This window comes from Dryobates pubescens, chromosome 27 (assembly GCF_014839835.1).
Source record: "Dryobates pubescens isolate bDryPub1 chromosome 27, bDryPub1.pri, whole genome shotgun sequence".
Taxonomy (NCBI): domain Eukaryota; kingdom Metazoa; phylum Chordata; class Aves; order Piciformes; family Picidae; genus Dryobates; species Dryobates pubescens.
The window spans coordinates 11,153,710-11,178,583 of NC_071638.1; the positions used below are offsets into that span (position 1 = coordinate 11,153,710).

Sequence of the window (24,874 nt, forward strand, 5' to 3'; positions counted from 1 at the left end):
ATGTCTTGAGGCCTGACACACGCCAGAAGAATTAAATAAACAAACTGTTACCCTTTGTGTTTTCAGGGAAGCTGCTGCCAGCAGCAGCAGTTGAATTGAGCAATGAAATTGTGTGGCAATGGTTTTTCAGCACAGGTTCAGCAATTCAAAAGGTAAGAAATGCTGCTTACCACAAACCCAACCAAAGTGCCACAATGTGTTCACTGCAGGGCAGCAGGCAGCCTGAAGTTTACTTTCCCCTCCCCTCCCAAAAAAAAAGCCAATTTCTTTCCACCTTTAGTTCTTTTACTGACAGAAATGAAGGCAACCAAAACCTTCACACACAGAAGTCAGACTTCTTGGAGGGCAAAACTTTCTCTGCTAAACCCTGCTGTCTACACAACTACCACTGCCACACATCACTGCACAAACTAAATCTGTCCTTTGGGGCGAGGGGCTGTTCTTGCCTGAACTGTTGTGACAAAACTGTTTCAAACAACTGGCACAAGTGAAAAACAGAAAGCAAAAAACCCAAACAAAACCCTGATCTTAGGGAGAAAAGCACCAGAATGGTCATGAGGCAGCAGTGCCCTTTCTCAGCTTCCTGCTCACACCAAGGGCTGAGTCACTTTGTGCACTTTGCAACTTGTTAAATTTGATTCAACAGCATAAAGAACTTCCAGTTTCCAAGGAATTAATGATTGTCCCTTGGCTGGGATGTGGAGTTTGATACATTTTAAATGCAGTTTTTATGATTATTTTCTTTGGAGAATCCATCCATTCCATATTCAGAAGGAAAAGCCTTCCCTTTCCACCGTACATGCTACTAAGGGAATTAGTACCACAGAACTGATCCCGGGTTTAACTGTCCCACTAGCTGGCTGGCTGAGCAGAGAGAGAAAAAGCATCCCCTTATGTGGCACAGGACTTCAGAGAGAGCTTCCAAGATCATCAACTATGTTAATTACTAATTAAAAACCCTTGTATGCAAGTTACATAATTTACTAAACTTAGTTACCTACCAACAGGTGTCTCTAACTTTTGTAGTTACCTCCTTCAGACAATGGCACCAGAGCTCTTCAGACTAATTGCTCCTCTAAGCAACTACTGCCCACCGGTGAAGCATCTCTTTCCTCCTTACCCAGTTACAAATGGATCCTGGAGGGTTGATGTTCCACAGATCCGTGGCCACTGACCTAATACCAAGCTGGCATTCTTGAAGCAGTCTCCTTTGAACAGTTCACTGAAGCAGCAATGCAGTCTCTGGCATCTGCTGCATGGAGTACTGAGGAAAAGCAGGGTTAGACTGGATCTTAGGAAGAAGTTCTTCAGTATGAGGGTAGTGAGACTCTGGAACAGGCTGCCCAGGAAGGTTTTGGATGCTTCCTCCCTGGGGGTGTTGAAGGCCAAGTTGGATGAGGCCTTGAGCAGCAAAGTCTAGTTGAGAGGTGTCCCTGTCCATGGTGAGGAAGTTGGAGCGAGTGAGCTCTGAGGCCCCTTCCAACCTGCACCGTTCTAGGATTCTCTGAAGTCAAAGGGTAAGATTTCAATACAGGTGCTCTTGGCAATTAATTTGTCCTTCTGTATATTGTGTAATGAAATTCCTTGACACAGGGTGGCAAAGGTCATCCTGTACCAACAGCCAACTACAGGACTGTGATGACAAGAGGTGTCCACACCCAAAATGTGGAACTGTTTCTACCACATCTGCTGCCTCAGTCTACGGTTTGGTAGGTTGGATGCGATGATCTTGAAGGTCTCTTCCAACCTGGTCTATTCTATTCATCATGGTCAAAAGGAAGTGGAAGGTTCAGATACTCGGGAGGTCTTTACATTTATCAAGTAGCCCTTACTACTTCTTACCTTCACTTCCTCAGCTCAACACTCTTCACAAGTCCTAACTGTGACTGTCCTTAACCAGAAGTGAGGTTCCCTTCTAGGTCTACCCTAGAGTCAAATAAAGTCACCTCTTTCAGGCAGCTACCAGATCTGCTTTACCCATTTGTCCTTTCCTTGACTTACAAAAACCTTCTGCCTCCCAAGCAAGTCCTGGCAGCAGGGAACAGTTCAAAGGGCCATGGTACCTTAGACAGACAACTGCTGAAAGTGGTTTGCTTACAACTGAAGGACAAGGCTGGTATGAGCACAAGAACGAGCTGCAGCTACATGACCAGAGTTCAGACCTTAGCACATCATCATTTGAGCTGATGCCTTTCCACAGGTGCAAAATAAAAGACAGAATTCACAAGGCTGAGGTACAAAATAAAGTCTAGTTAGGTGTAATAAACCAAGATTATTAGGGACATCCTTCCTCTGATGCCTGAAAAGGAAACAAACAACATGGCCACAGCTCCAGCTACTCAGACCAACATACTCTTTTACATACACACATAGCTGTTTCACACTTCCTTCATCCCCTTATCTCATCTGACACTTTTACCATCACTAAAATGGGGGGGTGGACACCAAAACCAACATTTACTGAGAAAACCAAGAGTTAATGTCTACCCTGACATCGTTCTATGTTATATGGTTCAATTATAATTACATTATAATCAAATTTCAACTTGGCATAATCTCAGCTAATCAAAGCTAAAATTTGGTCAAGTCTGAAGCCTCAAGCCTCTCTCTACAGTTCTTTTGGCTTTTAGACCAATAAAAGAACATTACAGTAGGAAGTAGCAGTGGGAAAGTTATTAAGGGGAAGAAAAGTGTGCCAGATTAACACATCTATATTTAATTCCTCTACACCCAGAACTGCTTCCAAAAATCACACTGACTTAAGGCATCCAGTGGACTTTATTCAACCAGAATAAAATCTCTCCTATTTTAACAGTTTATCTAGCTCAGTATTATCAGTTTCAATAGAGGAAGTAAAGATGACTGAAAAAAGTGATGAGGAGCTCTCAGGATGGATCAGCACACCTTCAGGCCCCTGCCCAGAATCTCCCAGGGATCAGATGGATTGCAGGCTGATGTACAGCTGTATTATCTTGCTTTCAAGAACAAATTAAAGAAACTATTGTACGCTCCTCTCATCAGGACTACAACTGGTGGAATTTGACCAAACAGGAACAGCAGAAGTCTGCACTCTGCTGAGGTCAGAGTTAGCTTGCAATTGACAGCAAAGGGAGTTCTCAGTGGAATACACCAAAAGGTTGAGTTGAGTTTCCTGCACTGTTTCCACTCCTCATCAGAGCCTGCTACCCAGGGCTGAAACACAGCTTGTGCTGTGGCATCTTCCCCAGCAACTCAAAAAGTGATTCTGTGGGAAACTCTTCTCTCAAGTTGTTCTGTACAAAAGCTCAATGCGTTTTGATGTGCATCAGGGTATAAAGAAGCTTCATGGTCTCACTTCCCACTGCCAGCTCTACAGTGGGCAATGAATTTTAGTCGAGTGTTTCAAAGCAACAGATGTTTGAACCAAACACAAGAACAGAGCAATCTGTCTTGGACAACAATACAACTCCTCCAGCTTTATTTTCAGCCTCTTCTGCTATACTAGAAATGATCAACAACTTGCTTATTTACCCAGACAGCTCAGGCTTGCTGACTTGGGATTGCACAAGTTCTTTATATTTGCCACGTATTGTTCTCTCAGACTCCTGTAGAAGCAAAGTGCACACCCACTGTCAATCAAGAAGGCCAATGGCATCCTGGCCTGCATCACGAATAGTGTGGCCAGCAGGGAAGTCATTGTGCCCCTGTCCTCAGCACTGGTTAGTCCACATCTTGAGTCCTGTGTCCAGTCCTGGGCCCTTCAGTTTAAAAAGGACATTGAGACACTTGAACATGCCCAGAGAAGGTCAATGAGGGTGGAGAGAGGCCTTGAGCACAGCCCTGTGAGGAGAGGCTGAGGGAGCTGGGGTTGTTTAGCCTGGAGAAGAGGAGGCTCAGGGGAGACCTCATTGCTCTCTACAACTACCTGAAGGGAGGTTGTAGCCAGGAGGGGATTGGTCTCTTCTCCCAGGCAACCAGCACCAGAAGAAGAGGACACAGTCTCAAGCTGCACCAGGGGAGGTTTAGGCTCGAGATGAGGAGAAAGTTCTTCACTGAGAGAGTCGTTTGTCATTGGAATGTGCTGCCCAGAGAGGTGGTGGAGTCACCATCCCTGGAGGTGTTCAAGAGGGGATTGGAAGTGGCACTTGGTGCCAAGGTTTAGTAGTCAGGAGGTGTTAGATAATAGGTTGGACTCTATCTTCGAGGTCTTTTCCAACCTTATTGATTCTATGATCATCGAGTCCAACCCCCCTGCCAGAGCAGGACCATAGAATCTAGCACAGGTCACACAGGAATGCACCCAGATGGGTCCTGAAAGTCTCCAGAGAAAGAGACTCCACAACCTCTTTGGGCAGCCTGTTCCAGTGCTGTGAGCCTCCTAGTGAAGAAGTTCCTCCTCATGTTGAGGTGGAACCTCCTGTCCTGGAGTTTCTATCCATTATCCCTTGTCCTGTCACAGGGTGCAAGTGAGCAGAGCCTGTCCCCTCCCTCTTGACCCCCAGCCCTCAGATATTTAGAAACATTTATTAAACCCCCTCTCATACTTCTCTTCTCCACACTAAACAGCCTCAGGGCTCTCAGTCTCTCCTCACAGGGCAGTACTTCAGTCCCTTCATCATCCTGGTAGCTCTCCATTGGACTCTCTCCCTCTTGAACTGGGGAGCCCAAAACAGGACACAATACTCCAGGTGAGGTCTCACCAGGGCAGAGTACAGGGGGAGGAGAACCTCCCTCGATCCACTGGATGCACTCCTAATGCACTCAGGATCCCATTGGCCCTCTTGGCCACAAGGGCACATTGCTGTCCCATGGAGAACACTAGGACTCCCAGGTCCTTCTCCACAGGGCTGCTCTCTAGCAGATCACCTCCCAACCTGTACTGGTGCAGTTTATTCTTCCTTCCCAGATGCAGGACTCTGCACTTACCCTTGTTGAACCTCGTTAGGTTCCTCTCTGCATAGCTCTCAGTCTGTCCAGGTCTCACTGAATGGCTGCACAGCTTTCTGGAGTCTCAGCCAAGCCTCCCAATGTGGTATCATCTGCAAACTTGCTGAGCAGACTCTGCCCCCTCATCAATGTCATTGAAGATGATGTTGAAGAGGACTGAACCCAGAACTGGTCCCTGGGGAACTCCACTAGTTACAGCTCTCCTGGTTTTAGATGATCTTCTTTTGTAATGAAATCTTTGACGTTTTCCTTTGCTCATCAGAGGGCAAACTTCCAGCTCAGAGCTCTATTAGTGACAAATATTTCTGAGAGACAATGGAATGGCTCCCACATGTCCCACACTTTGTAAACCTGCCTGTTCTGAGATTCTGGAAGGCTGGAAAACCTGACCACCTAGCATTAAAAACTGATAGCCAAGACTCTCACTGCAGGAAGGGCTGCAAAGGGCTTTGCATCGTGAAGTGCAGTGCCATAAAAGGAGACATCTGATTCACACAAGCTGGTTTTTAGAAGACTCATGATTGCACAAAGGAATCTAAGGAAAGAAATGCCATCAAGTAAATCCACCTGCCTGTAACCTCATCTCCTTGAGAGCTTCCATTAGAGGGTATTTTGTATGGTGAGCAATCTAAACAAAGCAGATTAAAAATCTTCACTTGTCTATTTACAGAACTCCAACCATTTCAGAACAAAAGCTTGACTAAACAAGCAGAGCACAAAACCCTTATGCTGCTTGTGGAAAATCTCTTCAAAGGTGACACCATCCCACCAGCACCCTTTCCAAGAGCTACATTTACTTTTCTCTACTGTAGTTAATTACAGGGATAAAAGTGTAAAAAAACACTGACATGAAAGGCAGAAATTAAACAACATTGGGTGAACCTGAGAAGGAGAAACTTGGCCTCCACAGGTTACCAAGTTCACTTTTCATTTGCTTTCTCATGGTTTTCAACACAATTTTTTGCCTGTGCTGTAGATTGTGTATTTGTTGACAGGAGGATAAGAATGCAGGATGCTCAGCAATGGATCTGAGGGCTTGTGCTGCAGTGTCTAGTGGTCCCTGTTAATGGATTTCCCAGCATATTTGTCAAGTTAATATTGCAAAGACAACTGCAATAATTCTCGAGTCCTTGAAACTGGATCATTCACTATCTCCCTTCTTGTGTAAACTCCATTTTCAACACTGTTGCTCTCTTAAAAATGACCAGGAACTGAAAGGATTTGGTCTTAAACTGGAGTGTATGGTGTGCTGAGGGGATACCATGGTAATGACAGATCAGCCTGGAGAGAGATATGTTCACCACAGAGCAGTGTAACCCATTTTCAAGCACTGAAAGATGCAGCAACAGAAGGTCTGCAGGGATCAGTAATTAGCACTCAAATAAGACAACAGTGAGGCTTTGGTGACTAACTTGGCAGCCCTGCAGACAGAAGTGAAAAAGTGGCAACTCTCTTTTTCATTTGTATGAAAAGAGAGGGGCACTTCCACAAACTTCCCAGCAGGAAGACTCACCTATGCCAGCAATACAGAAACCATTTCTGTTCACTGCAGTTTCAGTTCCTCATTTAGAGCACCTGGGGCTTGAGAGGTTCTGAGGATTTTCTGGGGCTCACCACGAATGGTTTCTGTTTTCATACAGCTATCCTTACACAATCAACATTGGGCATCACATTCACTCACACCCCAGCTCTGCTTGGAGCAGCAGAAAGCCATAACTGGCTGGTGTCAGGGAGGTTTGCTCATAATGCCAACAGCCCAGCAACACCTACCCTGAGCCACGAGCAAGCACTGCTTTGGAACAACCTGCATCAGTGTATCTGATCAAAAGCCAAGGAATGCAGAATAGAGCTCTCCTGGCACCCTGAAGAATAACTTGCTGCATCCAAAGCAGCATGGCCAGACATAGGGAGAGAGGATTCTGCCCTCCTGCTCTGGGGAGATCTCATTTGCAGTCCTGTGTCCAGCTCTGGAGTCCTCAGCACAGGACAGACATGGAGCTGATGAAGAGGGTCCAGTAGAGTGCCACAAAAATGATCAGGGGGCTGGAGCACCTCTGCTATAAGGACAAGCTGAGGGAGCTGGGGTTGTTCAGCCTGGAGAAAAGAAGGCTCCAGGGAGACCTAAAAGCCACCTTCCAGTACCTGAAAGGTGCTACAAGAAAGCTGCAGATGGACTGTTTACAAATTCCTGCAGTGACAGGACAAAGGGCAGTGGTTAGAAATGAGAGAAGAGCAGATTTAGATTGGATGTGAGGAACAAGTTCTGCACCATGAGGGTGCAGGAAGACTGCAACAGGTTGCCCAGGGAGGTAGCTGAGTCCACATCTGTGAAGCTACTGAAGGTGAGGCTGGACAAGGCTCTGAGCAACCTGCTCTAGTGGAGGATGTCCCTGCTGACTACAGGGGGGTTGGACTGGATGACCCAAACCATTCTATAATAAACTGAAGATAAAGAATGGAGAAAAGCAAGCTGCATGCATGCATGCTGAATTCCACAGCAAAGCCCTGCAAGCCTCTGCCATGGGTCCCTGGCAGGATGCCTGGGCAGCAGACACAGCATGCCCAGCTGCTTGGCCAATAGCAGCTCACATTGTCAGCACAAACCTGCAAAACATCCAAGTGTGGCTAGCCTGGAGCTAGGCTTCACCTCCTTCAGTCTGACTGGAATTCTTAGCCTTACCTATTACTTCTCCTAAGTGGCTCAGTTTGTGTCCTGTGTGTTTCTTAGTGTTCCCACAACACCCAGTTCCCTCATCTTACCAGCTGAAAGCAACGAGGAACAAGGTGAGAGCAACTGCAGATGCAGCTGCTTCATCTTTAACTCCTCTTAGTACTGTGTGGATAAAATCTGATCAGTTACTCTGAGGCTGCTTCCCTGCAAGTGCAGTTTGAGACAGAGGAGGTCTGAAATGAGGCTGTGTGTTAAACAGTCAAACCCAGAGTTCACCACAGCAGCTTTAAAGTTTCCTTAGTGAAAATGGCTGACATACTTTGTCTGAACATCCCCAAAGCGCAGTGAAAAACCATGCCACACAACATTGCAGCCCAAAGAGGCTGAACTGGGAGCAACAGGAGACATGTGTGAAATGAAAGGGGGTTGAGCAATCAGAAGCAGCAGTGCTAAAGCAGACTGCCCGTAGTGCTTGCTTGTTATTGTCATGCTGTTACGGGGAAACTGGGGTGTCTTGGCAGCTTACTTACCTTGAATTCTTCCACAATCATACTCAAGGCTTCGTGTCCAGCTCTCCTCATGTCTTCTAACTCCTGCTTATGCTTTTCCTGTACAAAAACAGGGTATGCCTTATACACAGCACAGGCAACCAACAGCATTTTAATGAGAAGAGTAAAGACCACTTCTTTTCCCCATTTGGGGTTACCTTTCATGCAGAAATGCAGACATCTTGGCTCTTCATATATTATCTACATGCTCCATTCAAGTTAGTCCCAGTACTAAACTTTATTAGACCTGACAATTCTAAATCCCTCTCCAAACACTTTTAAAATTCCCTTTGTCACTCTGATTTTTCTGGTTTCTGGCATACCTGTCTGGCAGCACTTCAGAATCACTCCCTGAGCAAATGTTACTTAGAGCCTGTATCAAGAAAAATGCTGGAATGGAGTGGTTTCGGATTCAGCTTCCCTTCTACTCATGACATAGAGCCTTCCTTATTTTCATTCTTTATTCCTAAGGTTCTTGCCTAAGATCTCCTGAACGTTTTTCCAACAAAGCTCTGCTGGTTCCTTTGTTTTCATTCATAGCAGTGTGTAAAAATAACACCCACATGAACGTTCTCACAGCTGTGCCAAACCAGTTAGGCTCGAAGGTTGTAGATGTAAAAAAAAAAAAAGTGCTGAGCCAGAAAACTTTTCACAGCACAAGGCTACAGAATTAGTACAAGGAGGAAAATTGTGATCCAGTGCTTAACTCCAGAGCTTCAAAAAAATCATTCACAGAAGCCTTCCTGTGAGAAGTGAGCATCGGGGCGGGGCAAAAGCTGTAACTGCTAGAGCAGCACATCCTGGGTTCACACACATGAAGGATTCTACAGCAAGAGAAGGTCAATGGTCATTAACTATTCCAGGTGAAAAAACTCCAAAGCAACAACATCTAAGCTAAAGGGAAAGCATTCAGTGTGGAGAAACCCCTGTCCAAAGCAGGGCCTACCTAGAGCAGGTTACACAGGAACATGTCCAGCCAGATTCTGAGGATCTCCAGAGAAGGAGACGCCACAACCTCTCTGGGCTCCCTGCTTGAGGGCTCTGGCACCTTCACAGTAAAGTTTTTCTTCCTCATGTTGAGGTGGAATTTCCTGTGATTGAGTTTACATCTATTGCTCCTCATCCTATTGCTGTGCATCACTGTTAAAGAGCCTGGCTGCATCCTCCTGACAGCCACCCTGCAGATACTGTAGACATCAGTAAGATCCCCTCTCAGCCCTGATGATTCTGTTACTAAACAGAGCACTGAAAGCACTGAAAACCTGATTTAGTTATGATGAGAATTACTTTGTGTTCAGTTTTGGGCCCCTCACTTCAAGAAGGACATTGAGGGGCTGGAGCACACCCAGAGAAGGGCAATGGAGCTGGGGAAGGGTCTGGAGAAGAGAGCTGGTGAGAAGCAGCTGAGGAAACTGGGGTTGTTTAACATGAAGAAGCTGAGGGGAGACCTCATTGCTCTCCACAGCTCCCTGAAAAGAGGCTGCAGTGAGACAGGGGTTGGGCTCTTCTCCCTAGAAAAAACTGATAGGACAAGAGGAAATTGCCTCAGGTTGCACCAAGGGAGGTTTAAGTTGGACATCCAAAGAAGCTTCTTCATAGAAAGGGTTCTCAAAGCCTGGCACAGGCTGCCCACAGAGATGGTTGAATCGCCATCCCTGGAGGTGTTTAAAAGAGGCAGAGATGTGGTGCTGAGGGATGTGGCTTAGCCCCAGCCTTGGTAGGGTTAGAAAATGGCTGGACTGGATGTTAAGGATCTTTTCCAAGCCAAAGGACTGCAGCATGGTTCTGTAATGGTTATTAATCTACACACTAGAGTGTGCTGTTGGACATGAAATACAGAGGGGTCACCAATGCTCTAGTGTGGAGTGTGAGCTCCCTACAACACAGACACAGGAGTGCCTCCAGGTCTACAGCAAAGGGTCACCAGCATCCTAGGGGAAGCTACAGCTGAGAACCTAAAGAAGAGAGAGAGCATTTTTATGGGAAGGGAAAACCTTTCAGATTTGCCTCCATAACCCCAAGAATAAGCAGTGTGCACAAGGGCCAGCTCAGCACAGGGACCAGGAAATGCCATTTATTTGATACCAGTCAGTATCACTACTACCTGGGTTATATAGCAAGAGAAGGCTTGGGGTGAAGGAGGAGATGAGACAGCAAACAAACTCTCATGAGCAGCTTCCTAAGAGAGCTGTGAGGATGCTTCCTGCTGAACACAATCAGGATGCAGGCTGTGAGCTCCTGTTCTAACCAGGCAGGGATAGTTTTCAATGCCCCAAATGTTCCATTCCATACAGCAGTGATTTAAGTTTGCTGTAGCATGTTCCAATTGGTTGAGCTTTTCAAACACTTGCATTAATCAGCTTTTTGGTCCAGGCTTTGCTGCCCTGCCCTTCATTGCTAATGTCTTTTTGCTGGCAGTAAGGAGGGCCAGATTGGAGTAAAATATTCCAAAGCACTCAGCCTGGGGAGTATCCCCTGGATCCAAGTTATTACTGCAGTGATTGGGAGTGGGCTATTTATTTTTCTCAGTTTATGACCCAAGTATTAAATCACAACATCACACAATCCTTCAGGTTGGAAGGGACCTCTGGAGGCCACCTCACTGAACCTCCTGCTGAAGGCAAGAGCAGCACTGAATTCAGGCCAGATTGTTCAGATTCTTGTCCAGTCAGACCTTGAAAGCCTCCGAGAAGGGAAATGTCATAGCCTCAGCGTCTGCAATATCCCAACATCCCAAACAACAGTGCCTTTCCTTCCCATGCTTCAATTCATCACCATTTCCACTCCTCCTCCTGCTGTGGATCTCTGCACAGCCTGCCTGGCTCTGCTTTTCTCCACAGCCTTGCAGGAACTGGACATTCTGCTTCCCCTAAGCCTTCTCCTCTTCAGGCCGAGGTCAAGATACACCATGTCCACTGCAGTCCTCTCACTCACAGCCTAGGCGCTTTATCACAGAAGGCAGTCAGGGTGCTCAGGAAGAATTTATCTCTTGGTAAATCCATGTTGGCTGTTCCCAGTCACCTTCTTCATGTGCCCAGAAATGGCTGTCAAGAGCACCTGAGCCATGACTGTCCCAAAAGCCTAGCAAACCTGGATCCCTACATCCATTCACCCTGGATGGTTTTTCATGCTACCACATTGTTTCTAGAACAGACTCTTCCCTCCCTCACTGTCCCTTTTCCCTCCAGTGACAGCTAAGCCACAGCTCTCATCTTCCACATGGTTTTTTTTTCCCCCAGTGGACACCAATAACTGTCTTTAATCTATTCAATATGCTGCAGCTTAAAAACAACAACAAAACAACACCCAACAATCCCCCAAAGGAAACGCTATAACAAAACCCCACGAAACATCACAAAACTCTCCAGCAACAAAAGCAGACCCAAATCCCCACTGTGCCCAAATCCCCACAGTGAAACTACCACCCCCCACCAAGATCAGAGATCACACTGTCCAGCCCAAAAAAAAAAAAATGGAAAAAAAAACAAGAGTAGGACAAAATGACAGCAAGAACCCTTCTGCTGCTGAAAAAGTGAGAAGGATAAGCAAAGTGATTCCAGTTTGGGCCCTAACACCACTTTCTCTGACTCTCCAACCCAAGCCCGTCCATTTGGCAGCCCTCTCTGGAGTCCCCCAGTCCCTCTGCAGAGGCCAGCTGGCAGGGCTGCAGCAGCAGGCTCACACTTGCCTTGTTCTACCAGACAAATTAAAATGCAAATAGATTTTACAGGGCTGCAGTGCTGGGCTGGGTTTGACAGAAAGCTTGAGCTGTGTTTAACTTCGCTTGAGACTCCTTGGTGTTCTGCGCTACGACAGACCTCCCACAGCAGGGCTGATCCAGATGAGAAGAGTCATGTTGAAGACACATTCTTCTTGTGAGCAGCTTTGGAGGGCACAGACACTGCCTCCACTTGGCTAACAAGCGACAGCAAAGCCTGCTAGAATTCAGCCTTCCCCAAGTGGATATGCACAGTGTGTAAGAGACCACAGTTACGAATCTGAAGTAGTGCAGCACAGACTAAATACACAAAAATAGCATCAAATTACTTACTAATAGGGTTTCTCCCTAAAAAAACATCCTACTGGGTTTCTATTGTGCAAGGGGAGACTCATCAGCTGTGACGGCACTTGGTACAGGATGAGATAATTGAACTGGTGGTGAAAGAACAGACATGTGCTGAAAGTTGATGAAATCCTGTCACAGGAACTGCAGCATGGATCAAAGACCTGCTGCTATTCCATGCATATTCAGCTCTCACGAGAATGCACAAGGCAGACAGCATTGATTTAAGAGGGCCCTCGTCCATGTGAGAGCCATCTCATGGAAGTGTGTGAAACAGGAGATCTCTTCAGCCTGCTCCTGCAGGCTGTTACAGCAGAGCTACAGAATCACAGAATTACTGAGGCTGGAAAAGACCTCTGAGATCACAAGTCCAGCCTGTGACCTAACACCACCACATCAGCTAAACCATGCCACTAAGTGCCACATCCAGTCTTGTCTTAAAGACCTGAAGACCTTAAGCATTCATTCACTGAAGCAACTTCTCACCACTCCAGTTCAGTGCAGCTGCTTTCTGGACAGTGATCACAGCCCATACGAAGGTCAGGACCTGTCCTCAAGTGAGCAAAATTACCTTTGTCTCTACTTGCAAGGGGGAAGTTCCCCAACGAAGCAGATTCAGTGGAATCCTCACAGAATGGTGTGGGTTGGACGGCACCTCTGGAGAGCACATTGTCCAACCCCCCTGCTAAGGCAGATTGCAAGGAACACATCTAAATGGGGTCTGAAAGTCTCCAGAGAAGACCTTACAACCTCCTGTTCCATTGTTCCAGCAGCCTCAAAGTAAAGTTTGCCCTTAAGTTCCAGTGAAGCTTCTTGCATTCTAGTTTGTACCCACTGCCCCTTGTGCTGGGCACCACTGAAAGGAGCCCAGCCCCATGCTCATGGTCTCCATCCTTTAGCTACTGATAAGCATTGATAAGATCCCTTCTCAGTCTTCTCTTTTCCAGCCTCTCAGCCTCTACTTGCAAGACAGATGCTCCAAGACCAGTGCTCTTCCCTCATCTACCCAGCTAGCTACACCATCACAAAAGGCTATAGACTGGTCAAGCATCATTTCCCCTTTGAAAATCCATGCTGACTGTTCCTGACAATCTAATTTTTCCTCCATGTACTTAGAGATGACCTCCAGAACAAGCTCCTCCATCACCCTTCCAGGGATGGAGGTGAGGCTGATTGGCCTGTACTCTCCTGGGTCATCCTTCATGCCCTTTTGGAAGGCTGGATTGGCATTGGCTTTCCTCCAATCCTCAGGCACCTCTCCTGTTCTCCAGGACATTTCAGAATGATGGAGATTGGCTGAGCAATAACCTCAGCCAGCTCCTTCAGCTCTCATGGCTGCATCCCATCAGGACAAATAATACTGGAAAATACCCAATAAACACTGGAAAACTCAAGAAGGGAAGGACAGCAAAACCTCCCTGGAAGCAGCTGATCTCACCCTCTTCTAGTAGTGATTTTCCTGTGTTCAGCACCACTCATTGCTAAAAAAACTAAAAATCAAATCAATGGAAATTGCATCTGCTACATAAAAGCAGGAGATTAAATATTCCTTAATGGAAGCAAGCACCAAGAGTCTTAGCAAGGGTCTTAGGGACTGTACCGCTGTAGGCCTGTGATATGAAGATATTCTCAGTAGCTCTGAACAGCAGTTATTAGGTTTGCTTTGGGGGTTGGGATTTTCTGGGTGTGGGGTTTTTTGGCTTTTTTTAACCAAGCAGTTTCACAAAATAGTGCCACAAAAGGAAGCAGCAAACTGAACCACAGCCTGAGGTGCTGCTTTAGCTCACAGGGGTGGGAATAGCTATCACCTTTTCCTCTTCAGCACTGACAAGGAGGATCTTCTGTTTGAATGTAAGGGACATCCAGAATATTTCTCATTGCTTACAGCTGCTGAGCTCAAACCATGGTTTTCCTTCCTAGCTTCCCTGAGATTACCCAGCCTTATTTCAATCCCTGTCAATGAATACATAGAATATACATACATAGAATAAACCAGGTTGGAAGAGACCTTCAAGATCATCGCGTCCAACCCATCAACCAATCCAACACCACCCAAACAACTAACCCACGGCACCAAGCACCCTGTCAAGTCTTCTCCTAAAAACCTCCAGTGATGGCGACTCCACCACCTCCCCAGGCAGCCCATTCCAATGTGCAATCACTCTTTCTGTATAGAACTTTTTTCTAACATCCAGCCTGAACCTCCCCTGGCGCAGCCTGAGACTGTGTCCTCTTGTTCTGGTACTGCTTGCCTGGGAGAAGAGACCAACATCCGTCTGTCTACAACCTCCCTTCAGGTAGTTGAATGAATGGAAATTGGATTTTCAATGGAGAAGTCACTTCATTCTACTGACTTCTCTCACAACTCAGGGGACTGCTTGAGAGAGTCCAGCACAGAGCCACAAAGCTGCTGAAAGCAATGGAAGATCTCCCTGTGAGGACAGGCTCAGGAAGCTGAGGGTCTTGAGCTTGGAGCAAAGGAGCCTGAGGGCTGCCCTCATTCCTGTTGATAAAGATGTGCAGGGCAACGTGGGGAGGACACTTGTGATCTCCACAAGCAACTAATGCATCGTCACTGCATCAGTGAGATGCTGCACACCTTGGCAGCAGTTCACAACACCAGTGACCCGCTGCAATTCAGGTGCTGGGTGTTCTGCCCAGGGATTAAAACTTCAGCAGTTGACTCAAGCAAAAAGAACTTAAATCTCAAAGGCATAATTAATAAGGGTGTGAACAGGGAATGCAGGAGAATAATTAACTCTGACATGGGAATCACCAGAGTTTGTCTGTGTGCTAACCTCCACGGTGTGAATTTGATCAGAACACGTTTATAGGAATAAAGGTGTTCAGTGCTTGACAAATTCTGATCAACCTGCTCAAACATCAAGTGTGTACTAAATCTCAATAAAATTCAATACAGGTTAAATAAATGGATGCAAAGCTGTGTCAGTAACAGGTTAATTAGGCAATACAACTGCCACCCATGCAGTAAGCTGCGTGCTGCAGCCACTCCTAGCTTGTTGGTGAACTATGAACCAAACAAGATGATTAAGCAGTTCAGGGGCAATGAAAAGATAATTCTTCTTCCCCAAACAGTATCCCAGCATTTGTCATGCATCTGACCTTTCTCAAGTCCAAAAACATGATATGAAAATTGACTAAACATTGCTACTATTGGCTAAAACTGAGTCTTTTGCTAGCATGCATTGCTCAAGTACTCAGGAGAGTTACACTACCTCAGGTATCTTACACTGAACACAGACAGGACTTGTAACCTGGAGCTGCTTTGGACCTGTTTCCTCCATTGAAGGAAGTGCACTCCAAGCAGAACAGAACTGACCCAGAAGACCTGCCCTGGTGGCTACCCTTACCCAACCTTCTCTTCTGTCTGGGTTTCCTCATTTTCAGGACACCTTGTCCATTTCCATTGCCCTCCCAACGATTTCACAAGATCCTGGTTTTACAGCAGCTAGGCCTAGTGACAATCCCAATGTGAAAAGCTAGGTGGTAAAGAACTCCAGCTTAGCAGGCAGCCTTAGCTGGAGAACAGCTGACTTTGTCAGTCTTTTCTTCCTCATCTCTCTGGCAGATGATCACCTTTGCAGTCAGACTATACCAAATTCACTCCAAAGGCCACCTGCAGTCTGAAGGAGGAGCACCACTGCTCATGCTGTCCTTTATTTTAGGTTCAGTAAAATGGCAACAGAAGAATTCTGAGACGTTGTCTTCCATCACTATCCTTTCCCACCCACCCCCAAGGGCTGCCCCCAAACATAAAAATTGGTCTCTTCAAAAAAATACCTGCTTGCAAGGGGTACACTGCATCCACTGGAGTGCCAACCCCAGGGAATGCTTCCTCCAGAGGAAGTTATGCCTTCCAATACAGAATGCAGACCTTACTCATCACAGGGCCAGCTAGCATCAGAGAACAGGGCCATGATCTGTTAAGGTCCCTCCAACCCAATCCTTCAACTGCAAGTGCTCCCAAGAGCTACTTTTGCCAAGCCTCCAGCTGCAAGATTGCTTCATGAAATTCCTTTGGGAGGTGAATGTTCAGGCATGCCCAGGACTGCTTATGTGCAGAAGCAGCACAACACTAGGGTCTTCCAGAACAAGAAGCTGTCTCCCTGGCCTCACCTGTGTTTATTCCAAATAGACAGACTGACACCTTCCTATTGTCACCAAGAACAGGTCTGTCATTTGAGGAAGGTGAGCATCTCAGATTTCTCTCCTGTGTCCTCAGGTTTCAGCCACTGAAACACCACACAACAGGGACAGTTGATAGATCACACTTTGTAGGTCTATGATAGACAGCATTCCTGTATCAACAGCAAAGGAGAGGCTGGGGAGATCAGAGACCCCAGGTTGTTGTCCTCTCCAATGCTGGGAAGAACCCATTTAGAGGCAAAATTGTACTCTCCAGTTGTCAATGCTGCATAGAGAGCCTCCCATGGAAGGGAGGTTGGAGTAGATGATCTCCGAGGTCCCTTCCAACCTGAGCCATTCTATGGTTCTGTGAAAGCAGACAGAAGGCTCAGAAGGGCTAAGTTTATCCCTTAGGTAACACTGAGAGAAGGAATACAAAGACAGGGGAAGGGACAAAAATTTGATCACATCAAGCCACACTATTGAACATTCCTCTTCCAACTCCTTCTGAAGAGGAACAGATTTTTACATGCACCAGGTGCAGTTTTGGAGATGACATTCTCTTCAGTCCTGCATGGAAGTACATCCAAATCCCTTTTTGTACACTTCTACTGCAAGGCAGACTGGTGTGGTGAACCTGGCATTGACGTGAAGTTTTCATTCCTCTGTGCCTTATAAAACACTTTAAAGCTCTGAAGCACTATTTCCAAACCTATGGAGACAGGCACAGCTAAGTGCACATTCTGTTAGGAATGACTGTGTGTGTGATGTAGGGGTGCACCACATAAAGCCCCCAAAACTAACAAGCAGTGCTCATCAGAACACAAATTCATCCCTCAGAATGAGGAGGGAAGAAATTAGTCCAAAATATGCATTTTACCTTTTTCTGTCTTAACTGCACTTAAAATACTTGCCTCAGTTTGAAGCTTCATAGTTTCACTGCGACACCTGCACATGAGAAATCCCCCCCCACAGTAACAGTTACAGCAACAGAGAAATGAAAGAGCATCCAAAAAGCAGTGATGGCTGTGCTGATGCCATTTATTGCCAGCTAGGTGTCAGAGCATGACTTAGCCAAGTTTCTTTGCATCATAAGGGACTGAGCTGTTCATGTTTGCCTCAGTTTCAGCCTCCTCTCTGACCTTTCTAAGGCATGATTTAAGCAATGAGTCTTTGGCTTTCATTTTCAATCTATAAAGTACCATTAACAAATGAAAATACAGAGCTAAGCTCGTTGATTTTTTTAACCATGACTGTTTTGCAGCAACAGGAGTACTGCTAAATAACACAGACAACCTTAAAGTCACTTTTTCAATCAAAATTGTCAAGACATTCCCTAAACAAAGTGGAGTAGAAACAAAGGATCCCAAAAGGTGCTTTCAAAGCAGCTGTGGACTTGTTGCATGAGAAGAAGAGATGTCAATGGCCAAAAGGAGAAAGAGATTATTTCAACATGAAGCTCACCCCCCATCAGCTGCACTACTCCCTTAAAACCCAGCCTGCTGCACTCCCAGAAAGGGTTGAGGATGGGAAAAGATATTTAGAACCACAACTAGAATTTTCCAGCAGCAGTGCAGTATTTCTTAATGTGTGACAATGTAGTACATCACAGAAACAGCAGAGGAAAAGGAGGATCCAGTTCTTAGTGAACCATCAACAAGGGCAACAAGGCTGGGGAGAGGCCTTGAGCACAAGCCCTACGAGGAGAGGCTGAGGGAGCTGGGGTTGCTTAGCCTGGAGAAGAGGAGGCTCAGGGGAAACCTCATTGCTCTCTACAACTACCTGAAGGGTAGGAAGGGAAGGGAAGCCAGGAAGGGGTTGGCCTCTTCTCTCTAGCAACCAGCACCAGAACAAGAGGACACAGTCTCAAGCTGTGCCAGGGGAAGTTTAGGCTGGACGTGAGGAGAAAGTTCTTCACTGAGAGAGTCGTTCACCATTGGAATGTGCTGCCCAGGGAGGTGGTGGAGTCACCATCCCTGGAGGTGTTCAAGAGGGGATTGGACGTGGCACTTGGTGCCATGGTTTAGTCATGAGGTCTGTGGTGCCAGGTTGGACTCTATGATCTTTGAGGTCTCTTCCAACCTTGGTGATACTGTGATCTCAAGCACTTGTCTGCAGATAGAGCCCTAGCAGCTACACCTCTCCAAAGAGTGAAGCACCTGCTCAGGGAGCCAGAGCCCAGGCACTGCTTTCCCTTCTCCAGTCCCATGCTCCCACGCTGCACACAAGCCATCACCCCCTGAGCAGGCCTGTGTGGGTTTCACTACTGTACCGATTGGGGGTGGCCTGTTTCCAATGCCACATTGATTTGTTTCTCCAGCAAATTGTAATGGGGCTGCAGTAACAGTTTCAGATGTCTAGGATTCAAATGCACATTAAGTCTACATTCAGCCAAAGCCACAGATTACCTACCAGCACTGAGAGTCTTGGAAACAGGCAGAAGAATCATAGAATTGTTAGGGCTGGAAGGAACCTCAAGGATCATCCAGTTCCCACCCCTCTGCCCTGGGCAGGGACACCTCACACTACAGCAGGTTGCTCAGAGACACATCCAGCCTGGCCTTAGGGCCTCCAGAGGTGAGGCTTCCACAACCTCCCTGGGCAACTTGTTCCAGTGTCTCACCACCCTCATGGGGAAGAATTTCTTCCTAACATCCAATCTGAATCTACCCTTTTCTAGTTTTGCTCCATTCCCCCCAGTCCTATCACTCCCTGACACCCTCAAAAGTCCCTCCCCAGCCTTCTTGGAGCCCCCTTCCGATACTGGAAGTTCACAAGAAGGTCTCCTTGGAGCCTTCTCTTCGCCAGACTGAACAGCCCAAAATCTCTCAAACTATCTCCATAGCAGAGCAGCTCCAGCCCTCTGCTCATCCTCGTGGCCCTTCTCTGGACACATTCCAGCACCTCCAGATCCTTCTTGTAATAGGGGCTCCAGACCTGGACACAGTGCTCCAGGTGGGGTCTCAACAGAGTAGAGTAGAGGGGAAGAATCACCTCCCTCAACCTGCTGGCTATGCTTCTCTTGATGCAGCCCAGAAAGCCAGAGCCTGGGCTGCAAGTGCACACTGGTGGCTCCTGTTGAGCTTCTCATCCACCAGCACCTCCAAGTCCTTTTTTTCAGGGCTGCTCTCAAGCCAGTCCTTGCCCAGCCTATATTGGTGCTGAGCTGTTAAAAGCTGAGGAGAGTGTATGTGACTGTGATCAAAAGAAGGGGCAAAAAGACTGACACTGACAAAAGGAATATACAAATCAGACCCACTTTTGCAACTGCCTCCTTCCCAAGTGGGGGATTCTGAGGCTAATGTGGCATTTATGCAACTTCCTATTTACACCACCACACAAAAATGAAGAAAACCCAAATCAACACTTCCCCCAGCAACTACAACTCAGCTCCATTCTGCATGAATGAAGCGAGAATTGCAGGATGCTGTCCTGCCTCTGAAATGCTACCAACACCAAAGCTGCAATAGAATAGAATAGAATAAACCAGGTTGGAAGAGACCTTCGAGATCATCATGTCCAACCTATCATCCAACACCACCCAATCAACTAAACCATGGCACCAAGCATCCTGTCAAGCCTCGCCCTGAACACCCCCAGCGACAGCGACCCCACCACCTCCTCAGGCAGCCCATTCCAGTGGGCAATCACTCTCAAATGTGGGAATCACAAGCCTGAGAATGTATAAATTCAGATCACAGGATGTTAGAGGTTGGAAAGGACCTCCAGAGACCGAGTCCAATCCCCCTGCCAGAGCAGGACCATAGAATCTAGCACAGGTTGCAGAGGAACACACCCAGATGGATCCTGAAAGTCTCCACAAAAGGAGACTCCACAACCTCTCTGGGCAACCTGTTCCAGTGCTCTGTGACCCTCACAGTGAAGAAGTTCTTCCTCACATTGAGGTGGAACCTCCTGTGCTGGAGTTTCTATCCATTACCCCTTGTCCTATCGCAGGGTGCAAGTGAGCAGAGCCTGTGCCCTCCTGCTGGACACCCAGCCCTCAGATATTTAAATCCCCTCTCAGTGTTCTCTTCTCCTGCCTAAACAGCCCCAGATCTGCTGGACACACTCCTCATAATGCACCCCAGGATCCCATTGACCCTCTTGGCCACAAGGGCACATTGCTGACTTATGGATAACTTGTTATCCACCTGGACTCCCAGGTCCAGATCTCCAAGAGACCACTGCATTAAATAGCCAACAACTCTAAAAGCAGTTGCTAGCCATATGTTTAGCCTATTATTAACCCACTGCTTCTCTTTGCTGTCTCTGCTCCTTGTAGTCACATATGGCAGCATTAAAAACATGAATACACTGCAAGCTCTGCTCACCACTGATGTTTTAAAGCTAAGTGTATTTAGATGAAAAGCAGAGCTTTTTGCTCCTCTCTTGCACACAGGCATAAATGTGACAACACTCCATTGGCCCCCTTTGGTTGGTTGCTGACACCATAACAGAGGCTTGGAGGTCTGCCCCCCTGATCAGGAGCAGTGATTATCACTCCCCTTCCAGTCTTCCACTGTCAGTGCTACCAAATCCAGATTGTTCCTGGTCCAGAGCACAATTCACTTCAGCATGCTAACCTGCTCAAGCAGCATTAAGATGCTCATGTTCCTAACTTGGCTTTCCAAGTATTTTTCTTATCTAAAACCAAACCAAACCCAAAAACCACCTATGAATGTGTCATTGAAACCCTATTTGTGACAACAAAGCTGCAAGTAACACAACTGACAGTCCTGGCTGGGGCAAGAATCAACAGGAAAGGATGAAACCACCCAAATGACTGCTTAGCTGACATTTCTCTCAGCATTACCTCTTGTTTTGTATGCTGTTATACTCAAATCCTAACACAGAAAATCCATGTAAGAATAGAATAGACCAGACCAGGTTGGAAAAGACCTTGGATCATCAGGTCCAACCCATCACCCAACATCATCTAATCAACTAAACCATGGCACCAAGTGCCTCATCCAGTCTCCTCTTAGACACCTCCAGGGATGGTGACTCCACCACCTCCCTGGGCAGCACATTCCAATGGCCAGTCTCTCTTTCAGTGAAGAACGTCTTCCTAACATCCAGCCTAAACCTGCCCTGGTGCAGCTAGAGACTGTGTCCTCTTGTTCTGGTTCTGGTTACCTGGGAGAAGAGACCAACCCCCCACCTGGCTACAGCTACCCTTCAGGCAGTTGTAGACAGCAGTAAGGTCTCCTCTGAGCCTCCTCTTCTCCAGGCTAAGCAACCCCAGCTCTCTCAGCCTCTCCTCACAGGGCTGTGCTCCAAACCCCTTCCCAGCTTTGTTGCCCTCCTCTGGACACGTTCCAGCAACTCAACATCTTCCCTAAACTGAGGGGCCCAAAACTGGACACAGTACTCAAGGTGTGGCCTGAGCAGTGCTGATGTCAGTTCACACCTACAGCTCAGGATGCCAGATTCAGTTTGAAGTCTTACCCTGAGAGTCCCCAAAGCTCTGCCAGCCATGAGAACTGTCTGCTTTGAAGCATCTCAAGCCAGCAGCACTAACCACCAGCTGTTTCTGCTGGAAAAAGAAATGCTAGCAAGGCATGTGCTCTGTAGCTGCCAGTTACTTGTTGTGTGGCCACAAGTGTTGACCCTGGTGGTGGAGGAGCCAAAGGAGACAGACAAAAGGAGCTGGCATTAGAAGCTGTGCCAGCAGAAGGCACCCAGTGTTCCAGTCCCACAAAGGGAATTCTGACTGTCAGCTCTTGAAAGCTTGTAGGAGGCCTACAAGAAATCTGGGGAGGGACTTTTTAGGGTGCCAAGTAATGACAGGACTAGAGGGAATGGAACAAAACTAGAAATGGGTAGATTCAGATTGGATGTTAGGAAGAAATTCTTCACCCTGATAGTGGTGAAACAGTGGAACAGGTTGCTCAGGGAGGTGGTGGAGGCCTCATCCCTGGAGGTTTTTAAGGCCAGGTTGGATGTGGCTCTGAGCAACTTGATCTAGTGTGAGGTGTCCCTGCCTATGGCAGGGGGGGTGGAACTAGATGATCCTTGAGGTCCCTTTCAACCCTAAGAATTTAATAATTCAATGACTCCTCCTCTCTGGTTTGGCTCTGGCTGCAACCAAAAGCCATGAGTTGCTACATGAAGTTTTCTGAAAAAGGTTATGACCCTTCCATTGCCTTTCTGAAAAACTGCAGGACCTGACTCAGAGATGTGAGACAGCCCTAGTAAACCCCACCAGCATCTCTGCTGCCTTGATCCTTCTACTAAAGAGCATCATGTGAGCACTACAAGCTACAGCCACTGACTGCTGCCAGGAGCACAGGATGGCCATCACCTTCAGCCCCTGGGTATTCCATCAGTCAGAAGGCTTTGAAGGAAAACTTGTGAGTCCAACACAGCCAAGCACACATTTCTTTCATTGAGCAGGATGTTACATGCATTAACTGCCTGGATGATTATATAAACATAAGTTGTAGGAAGCACAGCAGCCAAGAGTCCAGGACACATCATTACAGCAACGCAGCAGCTGCTTAAAGACCATCAACAGAAGCAAAAGAGTGAAGTTAGGAGGAACCACCAACAAGAAACTTTTGAAATGCAAGCCTGTCAGACTTTGGCCTGCTGTAACACTGGAAGAAGACTGAAGACTACAATAAAAGACTTGTCCTGCATGTGAGACTTCACAGCTCTCTCATGGACTTTTACAGGGGAAGACATTTTAATTCCATTGTCCATCATCTAATTGCATTTCACCGATTTTTATTATGCAGCACAAAGTTTTCCATATTCCAGTCAGCCAATGCTGAAATAACTGCCCACAGCTACTCCAGAAGGTGTGAAGTCATTCCTGTTAGACACATCTGCTATGGTAAGGGGTTTGTTTACTTCTCAAACAGATCATAGTAAGGTTGTGGTCTCAGTAACAGAAAGGGACTTGTGCTAGTGGGTATTACACCTAGACTGCCACTAATGTCCAAAGCCAGGACCTCAGAAATTCCTTAACCTCCATAGGCTTTGGAGGAGGCCTGTACATAGTATCAGTCAGGGTGGGAAGGGACCACAAGGATCATCTAGTTCCAACCCCCCTGCCATGGGCAGAGACACCTCACACTAGATCAAGCTGGCCAGAGCCTCATCCTTAACTCTACTCAAAACCCTCCCGAAAAAGATGTAAGATACTACAAGAAATGAGTTACCTGGAGTGTCCTGTGATGCTCTTGGTGTGAAATTACCCTTTGGTTTTTTTCTTTCAAGAAATCCATCTCCAGAACACTGTGTTTTTCCAGCAAATGTTCCAACTCCTAGAAAGTTTGCAAAATAAAACATGGGCAGTTACAAATATTTGCAACTGCTTCAAATCCAGCTGCAGTTATTGGCTGCAACAGGTTTCATTTCTGAAGACAGTGACATCTGCCATCATACAGAGATAAAAGGTGGGGCCATAAAGCTCTGCCTGCAGCCTTTACATGGAGACAGTATTTTGAAGTGTATAAAAATCAAGGGCAAGCCCTGTGAGCAGCAGCCAAGGTCCCTGGTTTGGTCTAGCCTACAGAAAATGAGGCTGAGCAGCAATTTCCTTGCTCTCTACAGCTTCCTGAGAAGGGGAAATGCAGAGAGACGTCCTGGTCTCTTCTCCCTGGGATCCAGTGATAGAAGGCATGGGAATGGCTCCCAGCTGCACCAGGGAAGTTTCAGCCTTGGCATAAGGCAGCACTTCCTTACAGAGGGTGGGCAACCACTGCAACAGGCTTCTCAGACAGGTGCTTGATACAGAATAAACCAGGTGGGAAGAGACCTTTGAGATCAAGTCCAACCTATCACCCAACACCATCTAATCAACTAAACCATGGCACCAAGTGCCTCATCCAGTCTCTTTTTAAACACTTTCAGGGATGGTGACTTCATCTCCCTGGGCAGCACATTCCAATGGGCAATCACTCTTTCTGTGAGGAATTTCTTCCTAACATTCAGCCTAAATCTCCCCTGGCACAGCTTGAGATTGTGTCCTCTTGTTCTGGTGCTGGTTGCCTGGGAGGAGAGACCAATCCCCACCTGGCTACAACCTCCTTTCAGGTAGTTGTAGAGAGCAATGAGGTCTCTCCTGAGCCTCCTCTTCTACAGGATAAACACCCCCAGCCTCTCCAGACACCTCCCCAGCTTTGTTGCCCTTCTCTGGACACATTTGAGCAACTCAACATCTTTCCTAAACTGAGGGGCCCAGAACTGGACACAGGACTCAAGGTGTGGCCTAACCAGTGCTGAGTACAAGAGAAGAATGACTTCCCTACTCCTGCTAGCCCCAAGCCTGTCCAAGTCTTTGAGGCATTTGGACAATGCCCTTAATTATATGCTATACCTTTTGGTGAGTCCTGAGATGCTGAAGCAGCTGGACCAGATGATTGCTGCAGGTCCCTTCCTATTGGCACTATTCTGTTCTCATTTTTATATCTGTACTAGCTTGTTCTGTCTGTCTGCATTTGAAAAGCAGCACATTAAATGTGCTTTTAACACAGGGTTTGACTCAAAAGCCACAGGGTCCTCAGGACC

General features: G+C 46.9%; 1 protein-coding gene across 1 annotated transcript in view; it reads right to left on the reverse strand.

Moving 5' to 3' along the window:
* Positions 1-24,874, reverse strand: part of CCDC91 (coiled-coil domain containing 91) — a 105,027-nt gene that overhangs the window by 53,478 nt on the left and 26,675 nt on the right. The window contains exons 6-7 of the mRNA XM_054173897.1: positions 23,524-23,628; positions 8,128-8,205 (exon numbers count right to left, since the gene is read on the reverse strand). Of these exons, the coding sequence (XP_054029872.1) occupies positions 8,128-8,205; positions 23,524-23,628 (183 nt within the window). The remainder of the gene's footprint in view (positions 1-8,127; positions 8,206-23,523; positions 23,629-24,874) is intronic.